The sequence below is a fragment of the Salvelinus fontinalis genome, unplaced genomic scaffold, assembly GCF_029448725.1.
Source record: "Salvelinus fontinalis isolate EN_2023a unplaced genomic scaffold, ASM2944872v1 scaffold_0032, whole genome shotgun sequence".
Taxonomy (NCBI): Eukaryota; Metazoa; Chordata; class Actinopteri; order Salmoniformes; family Salmonidae; genus Salvelinus; species Salvelinus fontinalis.
The window spans coordinates 632,065-643,020 of NW_026600241.1; the positions used below are offsets into that span (position 1 = coordinate 632,065).

Below are 10,956 nucleotides of genomic sequence, written 5' to 3' on the forward strand. Positions count from 1 at the left end.
AGGGAATTTGTCCCAATACTTTTGGTCCCCTAAAATGGGGGGACTATGTATAAAAAGTGCTGTAATTTTTAAACGGCTCACCCAGTATGGATGAAAATACTCTCAAATTAAAGTTGACAGTCTGCACTTTAACCTCATAGTTATTGTATCATTTCATATGCAAAGTTCTGAAGTACAGAGCCAAATCAACAACAAAAAATGTGTCACCGAGTCACTGTCCCAATACTTTTGGAGCTCACCGTATATGCATTGACACATGGAAAATAGCTTGGCAATAGTACCAATTAAATGACTTTTTGAAAAAAAGTTAAGCAATCAATGTTTTGTCTTAAAAAGTTATGGTCTTTTCAAGGCAGCTTTGGGTTTGGGGAATGATTTTGTACATGTCAAACCGTGGGTCACAAGAGAACATAGTGAGCTTCATTAGGTAAAAATATTTGGGGACCAATGCTTTAGGCTGGGCACTCTCACAAGAATCTCTATTAAACAACCCCTCGGCCCTCTCATTCCTCTTTATGGGGTTGTGAGTGTGTAGGTCTTTATTTCTAGGCCACAGTGACCTGACTGAGCCTCCTGCGTCGGTGCAGCACCGCCAGCAGAGTATCAGAGATATCCCTATACCACAGACCATACAGGTAGGGAGCACAGGCCCTGGGCAGTAGCATCAGCATACACATATTGACAGTGTTGATCCACACGCGGATATCCTGGCTGACCTCCTGGTGCTGGTACAGAACCAGCTCCACAGTGAAGACCAGGCCCGGGCTGAAGTAGAGCAGGAGCAGAACCCCGTGGGCCAAGAGGGTGACCCGGGCCCGGGAGTAGCGGCTCTGCCAGATGCCCTGGGTCTTGGTGACCCAGTAGAGACGGCCGTAACAATACAGGATGAGCAGGGTGCAGACAACAGCTCCCATGGTGAAGTAGATGTGAACGCCCACCATCATCTTTCTGCCCATCTTGCCTATGGAGATGAGAATGAGACACACCTCTGACCTCTGTGTGGCGTTGTCCTCCATCACCTCCATGACGATGACCAGGGAGAGGGGGTACATGGCGGCTAACAGCCAGACCCCGACTAGGATCTTTCGAGTACGGGCCGGGGGGAGCAGATCGTGGTAGTGGAGGGGCCAACGTACCGCCACGTATGTATCCACCACCTTTAGTGTGACGGTCAGCACAGCACAGCAATACGCCACGGCGGTCACTGCCGAAACCAGCTCACAGAGTACCCTCAGCATGGCTACCCCCAAAGTATTACATACTACAGTAACAAGGTTGAGGGAGAGGAAGAGCATGTCTGCGGCCAGGGTGTTGGCTAGGAGGAGGTAGCGGGTCTCCTGGCGCAGGGAACGGGAGAAGAGGATGCAGGCCAGGACGATGGGGTTGGCCAGCAGGGTGGCCAGGGTGAGGAGGGAGGCGGGGATCAGGAAGAGCTCCAGGTGCCAGCGCTGCAGACTGTCATACCACTGGTGTGAACTGTTGGCCATGGCTGCCATGTTCTCTGATAGAACCATCTGGAACTGTGTGGTTAGATGCTGGGTCGTATTCATTACTGCACAGTGTAGCAAAACGTTTTGCAATGGAAAACGAAAACAAGCGTTAGTTAATGGACAAGATCAGGTAGTCCCTCCCTGTTTCAGTCCGTTCTCCTCCGTTTGGTGCCAAGTGAATACGACCCTGGACAGGGCATCTGAAGTGAAGGAGGTCCTTTCTTTTTTCCCTCTTGCGCCTACCTGTGGATTGAAACAGACAGTAATGTAACTCTGTGGACGGGTGCAGGCCGCCTTTCCTAAAGATGGTCCTTTCTTTCTGTGGCAAATCAGATGGACTGAAACAATGGTAAAAAACGTAATCTAAAGTTAGAGCGGGCCTAGCCTTTTACCAGTGATTTAGAACCTAATACATTGTATTATTATTATTATTTATTACAATTGATGTATATAGATATCAGAAAGGTTGCTGGATTGAGTCCCCGAGCTGACAAGGTAAAAATCTGTCGTTCTGCCCCTGAACAAGGCAGTTAACCCACTGTTCCTTGGCCGTCATTGTAAATAAGAATTTGTTCTTAACTGACGTGCCAAGTTAAATAAAGTTTATATAAAATACAAAATATGCTTATCTCAGTCTTTTTGGCTGTCTAGGAAAGCCTAGATGTTTTATTACACTAAGATGGAGAGATTTCAAACCCATTTGACCCTCTATGACTGTCAGCGTCTACCTTAATTAACAGACTGATTAAAACAAACAGCGGCGTTCATCTGAAGGAGCTTATCTCTGCATTATATGGACACAGGCACTATGATGGAGAGGCCTCAGCAAACTAGTTTATTTGAAGTTATTAGGTAAACATTCTTCAATATAGCAGACAGCTAATATTTCAATGGAAAGTAATCTGCTCTCCCTCCCTCCCCCACTCCCTCCCTCCCTCCCCCTCTCTCCCTCCCTCCCTCGCACAGGCAGAGCGTAGATGTCATCTGCTTTGCAATTTACACAATATATTTAAATGAACGACAAGATTAATCTCGCATGAATTCAAAACCAGTGTCATAATCACAGTCTTTTCTGTGAACTTTGGTGTCTAAATACACAGTTACTATGTTGATTTACAAGGTACGTTTCCACCACCTTTAGTGTGTCAGCACAGCAATACGCCATGACCTTCACTCCCGAAACCAGTGCACAGAGTACCCTCAGCATGGCTACCCCCAAACACATCCTCATTTAGGTTACATCATCTGTTCTCCCATCCAGCGCCTACCCTATTTAGCTTTAGATAGATCAAGAGACAATCAGGATGGTATGGCTGCTAAATATCCATTATTACTCAACTCATAGCTGCCAGTCATAAAAAAGATATATACATTTTGAATGATATAGCAATTTATTTAAAATAGTTGATCAGTTCACACCTTTCTATTTATAATTATTTAGTGACAAATGATCTAAGCATTAATATAAATTATGATTTTGACTGTGTCACATCAGACGTCATGCTTTAGCTTCTTAATGCAGTTTTAATCAATAAACTATCATTACAAAATAAATGTTGTGTATCAACTTTTCTCCATGGTCTACAACATGAACACAAAAGGAAAAAGCCAGTCAAGTTTAGACACACCTACACCTATCGACAAGAGTATCGATCAACAAAACCCAGTCAAGTTTACAGACACACACCTATCGACAAGCATATCGATCAACCAAAGTCAACGTTTCATTCATGTAACCAGTTCCCTTCAACAATAAATAACAGTCCAAAGTGATTTTCTTACCTAATTTTCAAAGTAATGGCTGGCATTCATCCATTAGTCTTAATGCTTCTATAAATCAATGATCCAGCGACTGACTGCACCACTTGCCTTATCAGCCCTGATGCACTGTCTGTTGACTCATAGAACATAACACAGGGATGTATAAAGAGATGGCCACTTAGCTGTTTCACAGAGACACGGGCTGCGTCTCATTCCAGGAAAGTATGTATCCTCCACTCCTGCCTGGTTCGTTTAAGTTTAAGTCAACAGTGCCACTTTCAGTTTCCACCATATTGCTTTCATAAAACCCTATAAGGTTTACCAAGGTCGAAGAGGGGAGGGGAAATAACTTTGTGGAAGGAAATGCAGCCATAGATCATCAGTGAATAGGATCACTCTCCCCCTCTCATCCAGACAGTTGGGACTAAACTAACAGTGCAGGTGTAAGCCATGCCAGTTCAGAGTGTTCTTATCCATTAGCCCTCCTGGTGTTGACATCATCTGATCTCATATCCGGATGGGACAGACACTAATGACTAAGCCACCATATGCTGCCTGGGGCCAGGCCTGACGGGGAACACTATGGTGCTGGGGCCAGGCCAACCCTGACAGGGAACACTATGGTGCTGGGGCCAACCCTGACAGGGAACACTATGGTGCCGGGGCCAACCCTGACAGGTAACACTATGGTGCTGGGACCAACCCTGACAAGGAACACTATGGTGCTGGGGCCAGGCCTGACGGGGAACACTATGGTGCTGGGGCCAGGCCAACCCTGACAAGGAACACTATGGTGCTGGGGCCAGGCCTGACAGGGAACACTATGGTGCTGGGGCCAGGCCTGATAGGGAACACTATGGTGCCGGGGCCAACCCTGACGGAGAACACTATGGTGCTGGGGCCAGGCCTGACGGGGAACACTATGGTGCTGGGGCCAGGCCAACCCTGACAAGGAACACTATGGTGCTGGGGCCAGGCCTGACAGGGAACACTATGGTGCTGGGGCCAGGCCTGACGGGGAACACTATGGTGCTGGGGCCAACCCTGATAGGGAACACTATGGTGCTGGGGCCAACCCTGATGGAGAACACTATGGTGCCGGGGCCAACCCTGACGGGGAACACTATGGTGCTGGGGCCAACCCTGACGGGTAACACTATGGTGCTGGGGCCAGGCCAACCCTGACAAGGAACACTATGGTGCTGGGGCCAACCCTGACGGGGAACACTATGGTGCTGGGGCCAGGCCAACCCTGACAAGGAACACTATGGTGCTGGGGCCAGGCCTGACAGGGAACACTATGGTGCTGGGGCCAGGCCTGATAGGGAACACTATGGTGCTGGGGCCAGGCCTGATAGGGAACACTATGGTGCTGGGGCCAGGCCTGACGGGGAACACTATGGTGCTGGGGACAGGCCTGACAAGGAACACTATGGTGCTGGGGCCAGGCCAACCCTGACAAGGAACACTATGACTAAGCTGCCATATACTAATGACTAAGCTGCCATATGCTGCCTGGCCAATCCTGACAGGGAACACTATGGTGTTGGGGCTAGGCCAACCCTGACGGGGAACACTATGGTGCACTATGGTGCTGGCTCAAAGTGTCCACTTCACTTTACCCTAGTGTTGCCATGGATACCTGCACAGGTAAATAAGCGAATGGGCAGTCAGGTGCAGTTTTGAGAATGAGATGAAAGTTGTTGCCATCCCAACAGAACATGTTCATGGGTTTTTACAATTGTGTGTTTGTTCAACGAGCGGACAGTCATTGATGGCAGACACCGTATTACTAAATGTTCATACAACAGCTCAATAACAGTCAAAATAGTCAAGCAAAGGCCAGCAATCAAAATGGAAATACTTTATTTCATTTTTTTCTAGTGATAAACAGCTAGATCATTTTAAATATCCATTCTGTTTCAGATATCACCGGTTCCTCCCAGTCTTTAGCCTCATTTCTTTCTCCTCTGCCTATATCCAATTTTCATATCTTCCTCATCTTCGTCTTCCTCGTCATCATCATCATCACTGTCAGCTCCCATGTCCCTCTCCTGCTCATCATCCTCCTCCTGCCATTCTCTCGCCATCAGCTTCTGAAACACCTTAAACTCCTCCTGTGTTGCCATGGCGATGTCAGCGAGGTAAGTTTCCTCGGTGACGGCTAGGATGTCTTTGAGTTTGGGGTTGACTATGAGAGTCTGGCCCTTCTTGTCTGGTGTCTGGTACAGCCCCCTGCGCTCCAGGAAACTGTGTCTGCAGCGTACTTCCTCCAGGGTGACACGGAACACCTTGGACTTCACCATCTCCGCCTGCTTGACCCCCATGCGGAAGTAAGTGTACTGCCGAGAGGGATGGGGGAAAAAGGTGTAAGAACACAAAGAAAACTAGTGTGAAATGTTCAACATAAAGGACCAACATACTAAAAAACATATGCTTAGTGATCAGCATAAGGCATTTGTAGTTTTCTTGCAGATGTAGCATTCAATTCTTTACTGTCCCAATAGGGAATTTTGCATTGAGAATCGTATTTTTCCATGGCAAAAATGCAGTGGTGTAAAAAGTACCCAATTGTCATACTTGAGTAAAAGTAAAGATACCTTAATAGAAAATGACTCAAGTAAAAGTGAAAATCACCCAGTAAAATACTACTTGAATAAAAGTATAAAAGTATCAAAAGTAAATGTAATTGCTAAAATATACTTAAGTATCAAAAGTAAAAGTATAAATAATTGTACATTTCTTACAGCGGCATTATCTTGTTTTTTAAAAATTTATTTACGGATAGCCAGGGGCACGCTCCAACACCAAGAATATAATTTACAAACAAAGCATGTGCTTAGTGAGTCTGCCAAATCAAAGGCAATAGGGATGACCAGGGATTTTCTGTTGATAAGTGTGTGAATTAGGCCATTTTCCTGTCCTGGTAAGTATTCAAAATGTAAAAGTACTTTTGGGTGTCAGGGAAAATGTATGGAGTAAAAAGTACATAATTTTTTTGGGAATGTAGTGAAGTAAAAGTTGTCAAAAATATAAATAGTAAAGTACAGATACCCCAAAAAACTACTTAAGTAGTACCTTAAAATATTTTTATGTAAGTACTTTACACCACTGCAAAAATGAAAACACGAAGCCAAACTCTAAAAACATGCTGGGCCGGTTGTAAACTTTCTCTATCTGGCCCTTTGCAGTATGAAGAATAGAATGTCTGGCTGTTACAACAGAGAGAGACCTTGCAATACTTTAACATCAAAAGATTGGAAACAATATTTTTAAGTAAATAATGTGGGAAATGGTTGGTGAGGCTCAAAACAACACATGTCAAATCAGTTGTTGTTTTGTGATATCATTAAGGACGGTATAACTAAACAACAGTAACTCTACAAATGTATACGACCCAGTTATCAGATTTACATCTAAATGTTTTGGAACTTATATGATTAAATATGAAACTATTTGTGACAAGATTAAATATGATTTAAGCCTTCTAAAAGAGATAACCGTTTTTCCTAAGAAACTTTTGCCCAGTCATAACCACGCCCGCGTGAGCACAGACATTGTGGCAACATGATGGAACCGCCCTCCAAGGCGAGGGCATAAAAGGAATCCTAATGAAATTTACATTACACCAGTACATTGCCGGGTTGCTACTGACGTGTAAAATGGTTTAAAACTACTAGACCAGTACATTGTCGGTATGCTACTGGCGTGTAAAATGGTTTAAAACTGCTAGACCAGTATAAGTGCAGTGCGAGATGAATAAGTGACAAATGGTCTAAAACTACAAGACCCCTCTGTAACTCGACGAGTGAAGAAGACGAGACTAAGACACCGCCTGCAGCTCTGCATGTAAAGTAGTCTTGAACTTTGGCCAAAGACACGAGGAAGATCTTATCAAACGACCATTGGAACGTCTGATGTATCCATTCTAACGAACACTTCCAGAACAAAGAAAGCCTACTACTACAACTGAGGACATTGTGACCTCTGGTGGATAACCAGAGACTTTGTCAAACTATTCGTCACAGATGGATCGAGTGGTTTCAACAGAGACGATAGACAGACATCTTGGCGTAAATAAATACATTGTAATTCTTTTCAAATGAACGGTCGTTCATGTTCAAAGTATTCACATTCCCATGAGCGTATTATTCAACTGTATGTACGATAGTTGAATTCCTTGGTCTCTCCTCCCGCTCTTTCTTTCCCCACCCCTTTCATTGTGTAACAAGCCGTCATATCGGGTTAGTCCACTAGGGACTTTTCATTGCATTATGTTAGTAATCAACGTATTATCTTTCTTGTGTGTGTGTTTATGTAATTCTGTGTGATTATTTAGTAAATAAATAATGAAGCTAATTTGTGTATCGCTGAATCATCATTTACACTAGGGTTCGTGCAAATTTGAGGTCAACGACGTTCAGAATGAGACTGTTATGAGGTAATAATATTTCATGAATGACTAATATGATAATGATATGTTATCATATATTCTTGAGTTAATACGGGAAACGGTAACTCATTAAAAAACCTTTTTCCATGGTGCCCCAAGATTGCTAATGAGTTAATTGTTACATGAATCATTTAATCACGTAATAATTCAACATAGTTAATTGATTTCATAAAATAACCGTCATCCATTAACGACAGCCACGTCACGACACTGCTGTATGTAAAATACTGTGTGCTGTAGCCTGGAAAATAAATATATGTGACACTGGATGACAACATAATGTTTGTTTCCAACATCAGGGCTGTTTTCCTAAAGCAGTTAAATGTGCTTCGTGTTTTGTTTCTTTGCCACGATACTAACGAGTATTGCGATTATGGTATTGCCCCGGCCCAATATTTTGGTATCAACCACATCCATATATACCTGCGTCCTCTCTCCTCATCTTCTCAAAACCCATTGGATGAGTGAGTCTCTCTGCTCTGACCTCATCCAATGGGTTTTGAGAACGGGGTGAGAGGAACGCAGTTCATCAAGGATATTAGATTGAGAATCTCCATATAACTCCCATTGAGTGTGACCTCTGACCTGGAACTTGTACTCCAGCTGTCCCAGGTCGTCCTGCACCACGGCTGGAGAGTCTCTGATGATGTCAGTGGCCTGCTGGACGGTGAAGGCACACTTCTCCCTGAGGAACCTGGCCACCGTGTTCACCCTCCTCAGAGGCAGGGTCAGGATCTGGGGGTAGTGGCTCACCACCCGCTGCAGACTTCCTGGAAAGAGACAAACAGGGGTTACAGAGCATCCATGGGAAATGGGTGGAAGATGTTATGCACATATACATCCAATGCAGTGGAGGCTGCTGAGGGGAGGAAGACTCATAATAATGGCTGGAATGGAGTGAATGGAATCCAAAACATTGGTTTGATAACATTCCAGCTATTGTTATGAGCCGTCCTCCCCTCAGCAGTTTCCACTATACAATACCTTTGTGAATATTGTAGATATACCAAAAAACACACATACATATATATTTAATAACAATCACTTAAGTCAGTTATGCATAGTATAATTCACTGGCTCTGACCATCAAATGACACATGCCACTGCATAACCTGTGAGAATAGAGCGCTAACACAGGTTCATCCTCTCACCTTCAAGCAGCCCTAGTCTCCTCAGGTTGTCCATACGTTGCTGCAGCTGAGTGCCCTTTACGTAAAACAACTCTGGACACTTCTCCAGGACTTTCAGCACACTAGATGGGTTGAGGCCCAGGACGAACAGAGCCATGAGTGTGGAAGAGGCATATTCACTCTGCCCTCCTCGACCCTTGGTTGCTGCCTCTAAGAGTTGATCTGCCTGCGTGTCTGTGAAGCCCATGTCAAGTAGAGCCCGTATGGATAACTCCCTGCCCGGCTGCAGTTGGAGCTGTGACAGGTCAGTATGTTGATGCAGGGTGCTAGTCTGGTTGTGGGTGGAACAGAGGAGTCTGCATGTCATGAAACCTCGTTGTCGTACATCGTCACTCCTAAGGATGGTTCTTAGGTTCAGGACAGGGTAGGTTGCATTTCTCAGGGTCCATTGCAGAACCTGCAGAAAATAACATGGTAAAGTAGCAGATGTGTAGCTGGAAATTAAAAGAATGGTAGCTCGGTGGTTCACTTTGTAACATACTGTTCAGACAAGGACTATCAGGTCAGGCATTCAAACCTGTGGTGTCAAAATACATTACTTGACCTAGCTAACTATCAAGCATGCTAGCTAGCTATGTAGTATAGCTGCTCAAAACCGTTATCAAACTGTGAAAGTGTTACTATGGTTAAAATTATAGACCTCCATTAATTCATCATAAATAACATTTATATTGTATCAGCACAAAATCTAAAAAAAATAGTAAAAAGTAGATGCTAGCTTACCAGACGTCCGGTTGCTTGAACGCTCATGTTTGTTCGTCTGCAAAATATCTCCCCCTAGACTTGTGCACTAGCATAAGAGACCGTTCCGTCCATAAAAATCAACATCGGTTCTGCCTCCTCTTTTCAAGTTTCACTGTATAATAAGTGCATTTATAGTTGATATTATGAAAAAGTAGTTAACGCTAGAATCCTTAACCACACTCAAATTCAGAGCTTATGGATGCTGACCAGCCATGTCAAAAGTATAGTTAACAATGTTGAGGCTAAACATTGACTTTCACATGGTTTACACAATTTGGAGTTAAACAAGCATATTTTCATGTTCTGATGGGGTATGACAGTTGAACAAAGCTCATGAGGCATTTAACATTATTTAACAATTTGTATGCATACACTCCCATACTCATTTATACAGACAGTGAAGCTAAAGCATTTAATTCCACAGCATTTTGGATTTGAGATCAAATGTTTTATATGAGGTGACAGTACAGAATGTCATGAGGGTATCTTCATACATGTTTTACTGTTTAGGAATGAAAGCATTTATGTATCTAGTCCCCCCCATTTGAAGGTAACAAGTATTTGGACAAATTCACTTAGTGTATTACATTTAGTATTCGGTCCCAGATTCCTAACACAAAATGACAGCAAGTTTGTTGGATGCATTTGCAGTTTGTTTTGGTTGCATTTCAGATTGTTGCACCCAATAGAAATGAATATTAAGTAATGTAGTCATTTTGGAGTCACTTACTTTAAAGTGTTTCTGAATACAGTTACATTAAAATGTGGATGCTACCATGACTCCAGAAAATCATGAGCGAGAAAGTTAGACAAATATCATACCCCCAAAAAGGCTAACCAGCCCTGTAATGGTGAGAAGTTAGCATGTTTTGCGGGCATGCTCTTCAGGCAGCTAACTATCACAATTCATTCATTATCATCCTAGTCGACATTAAAACGAAGTGTTCAGAAACACTTATTCACAATAAAACTGACTCCAAAATGACAATATTTTTACCATTAATTTCTAAATGGGCACAAACTACAAATGCATCAAACAAGTTGTCACAAGCTTGATGTAGTCATTGAGTGCTAGGAATACAGGAACAAACAATACAATTTGAACTAAATACGCTAAGTGAATTTGTCCAAATACTTGTCACCTTCAAAATGGAGGGACTCATCCCTAAAGTACAATAACCCCCCCCAAAAAAGACTGCATTCTTTACCGTCGCCTCAAAACATTCTCAAATAAAAAATGCTGCAATAGAGACAAATTAAAGTTTTAGCTTCACGGTCCAAATAAATATAGGGGAGGTGTATATCAAGACCCACCAGC

General features: G+C 43.4%; 2 protein-coding genes across 2 annotated transcripts; both read right to left on the reverse strand.

Moving 5' to 3' along the window:
• Positions 1-216: 216 nt before the first annotated feature.
• Positions 217-1,644, reverse strand: LOC129842312 (probable G-protein coupled receptor 148). The gene has a single exon (XM_055910812.1). It carries the CDS (start codon positions 1,548-1,550, stop codon positions 546-548), a length of 1,005 nt encoding a protein of 334 aa, XP_055766787.1. The 5' UTR covers positions 1,551-1,644; the 3' UTR covers positions 217-545.
• Positions 1,645-5,100: 3,456 nt separating this feature from the next.
• mterf4 (mitochondrial transcription termination factor 4) lies at positions 5,101-9,721 on the reverse strand. Its single transcript, XM_055910811.1, has 4 exons — positions 9,618-9,721; positions 8,856-9,291; positions 8,290-8,474; positions 5,101-5,593 (listed from the first exon to the last, which is right to left on the reverse strand). Exons 1-4 carry the CDS (start codon positions 9,642-9,644, stop codon positions 5,207-5,209), a joined length of 1,035 nt encoding a protein of 344 aa, XP_055766786.1. The 5' UTR covers positions 9,645-9,721; the 3' UTR covers positions 5,101-5,206.
• Positions 9,722-10,956: the final 1,235 nt, after the last annotated feature.

Excerpts from the sequence above, each read along its gene's own strand:
- mterf4 (XM_055910811.1), bottom strand. The coding sequence starts at position 9,644 with ATGAGCGTTCAAGCAACCGGACGTCTG. Across the intron at positions 9,292-9,617 it reads TTCAAGCAACCGGACGTCTG|GTTCTGCAATGGACCCTGAG; the intron begins GTAAGCTAGCAT and ends TATTTTCTGCAG. Across the intron at positions 5,594-8,289 it reads AGCTGGAGTACAAGTTCCAG|TACACTTACTTCCGCATGGG; the intron begins GTCAGAGGTCAC and ends CCCTCTCGGCAG.
- LOC129842312 (XM_055910812.1), bottom strand. The coding sequence starts at position 1,550 with ATGAATACGACCCAGCATCTAACCACACAGTTCCAGATGGTTCTATCA.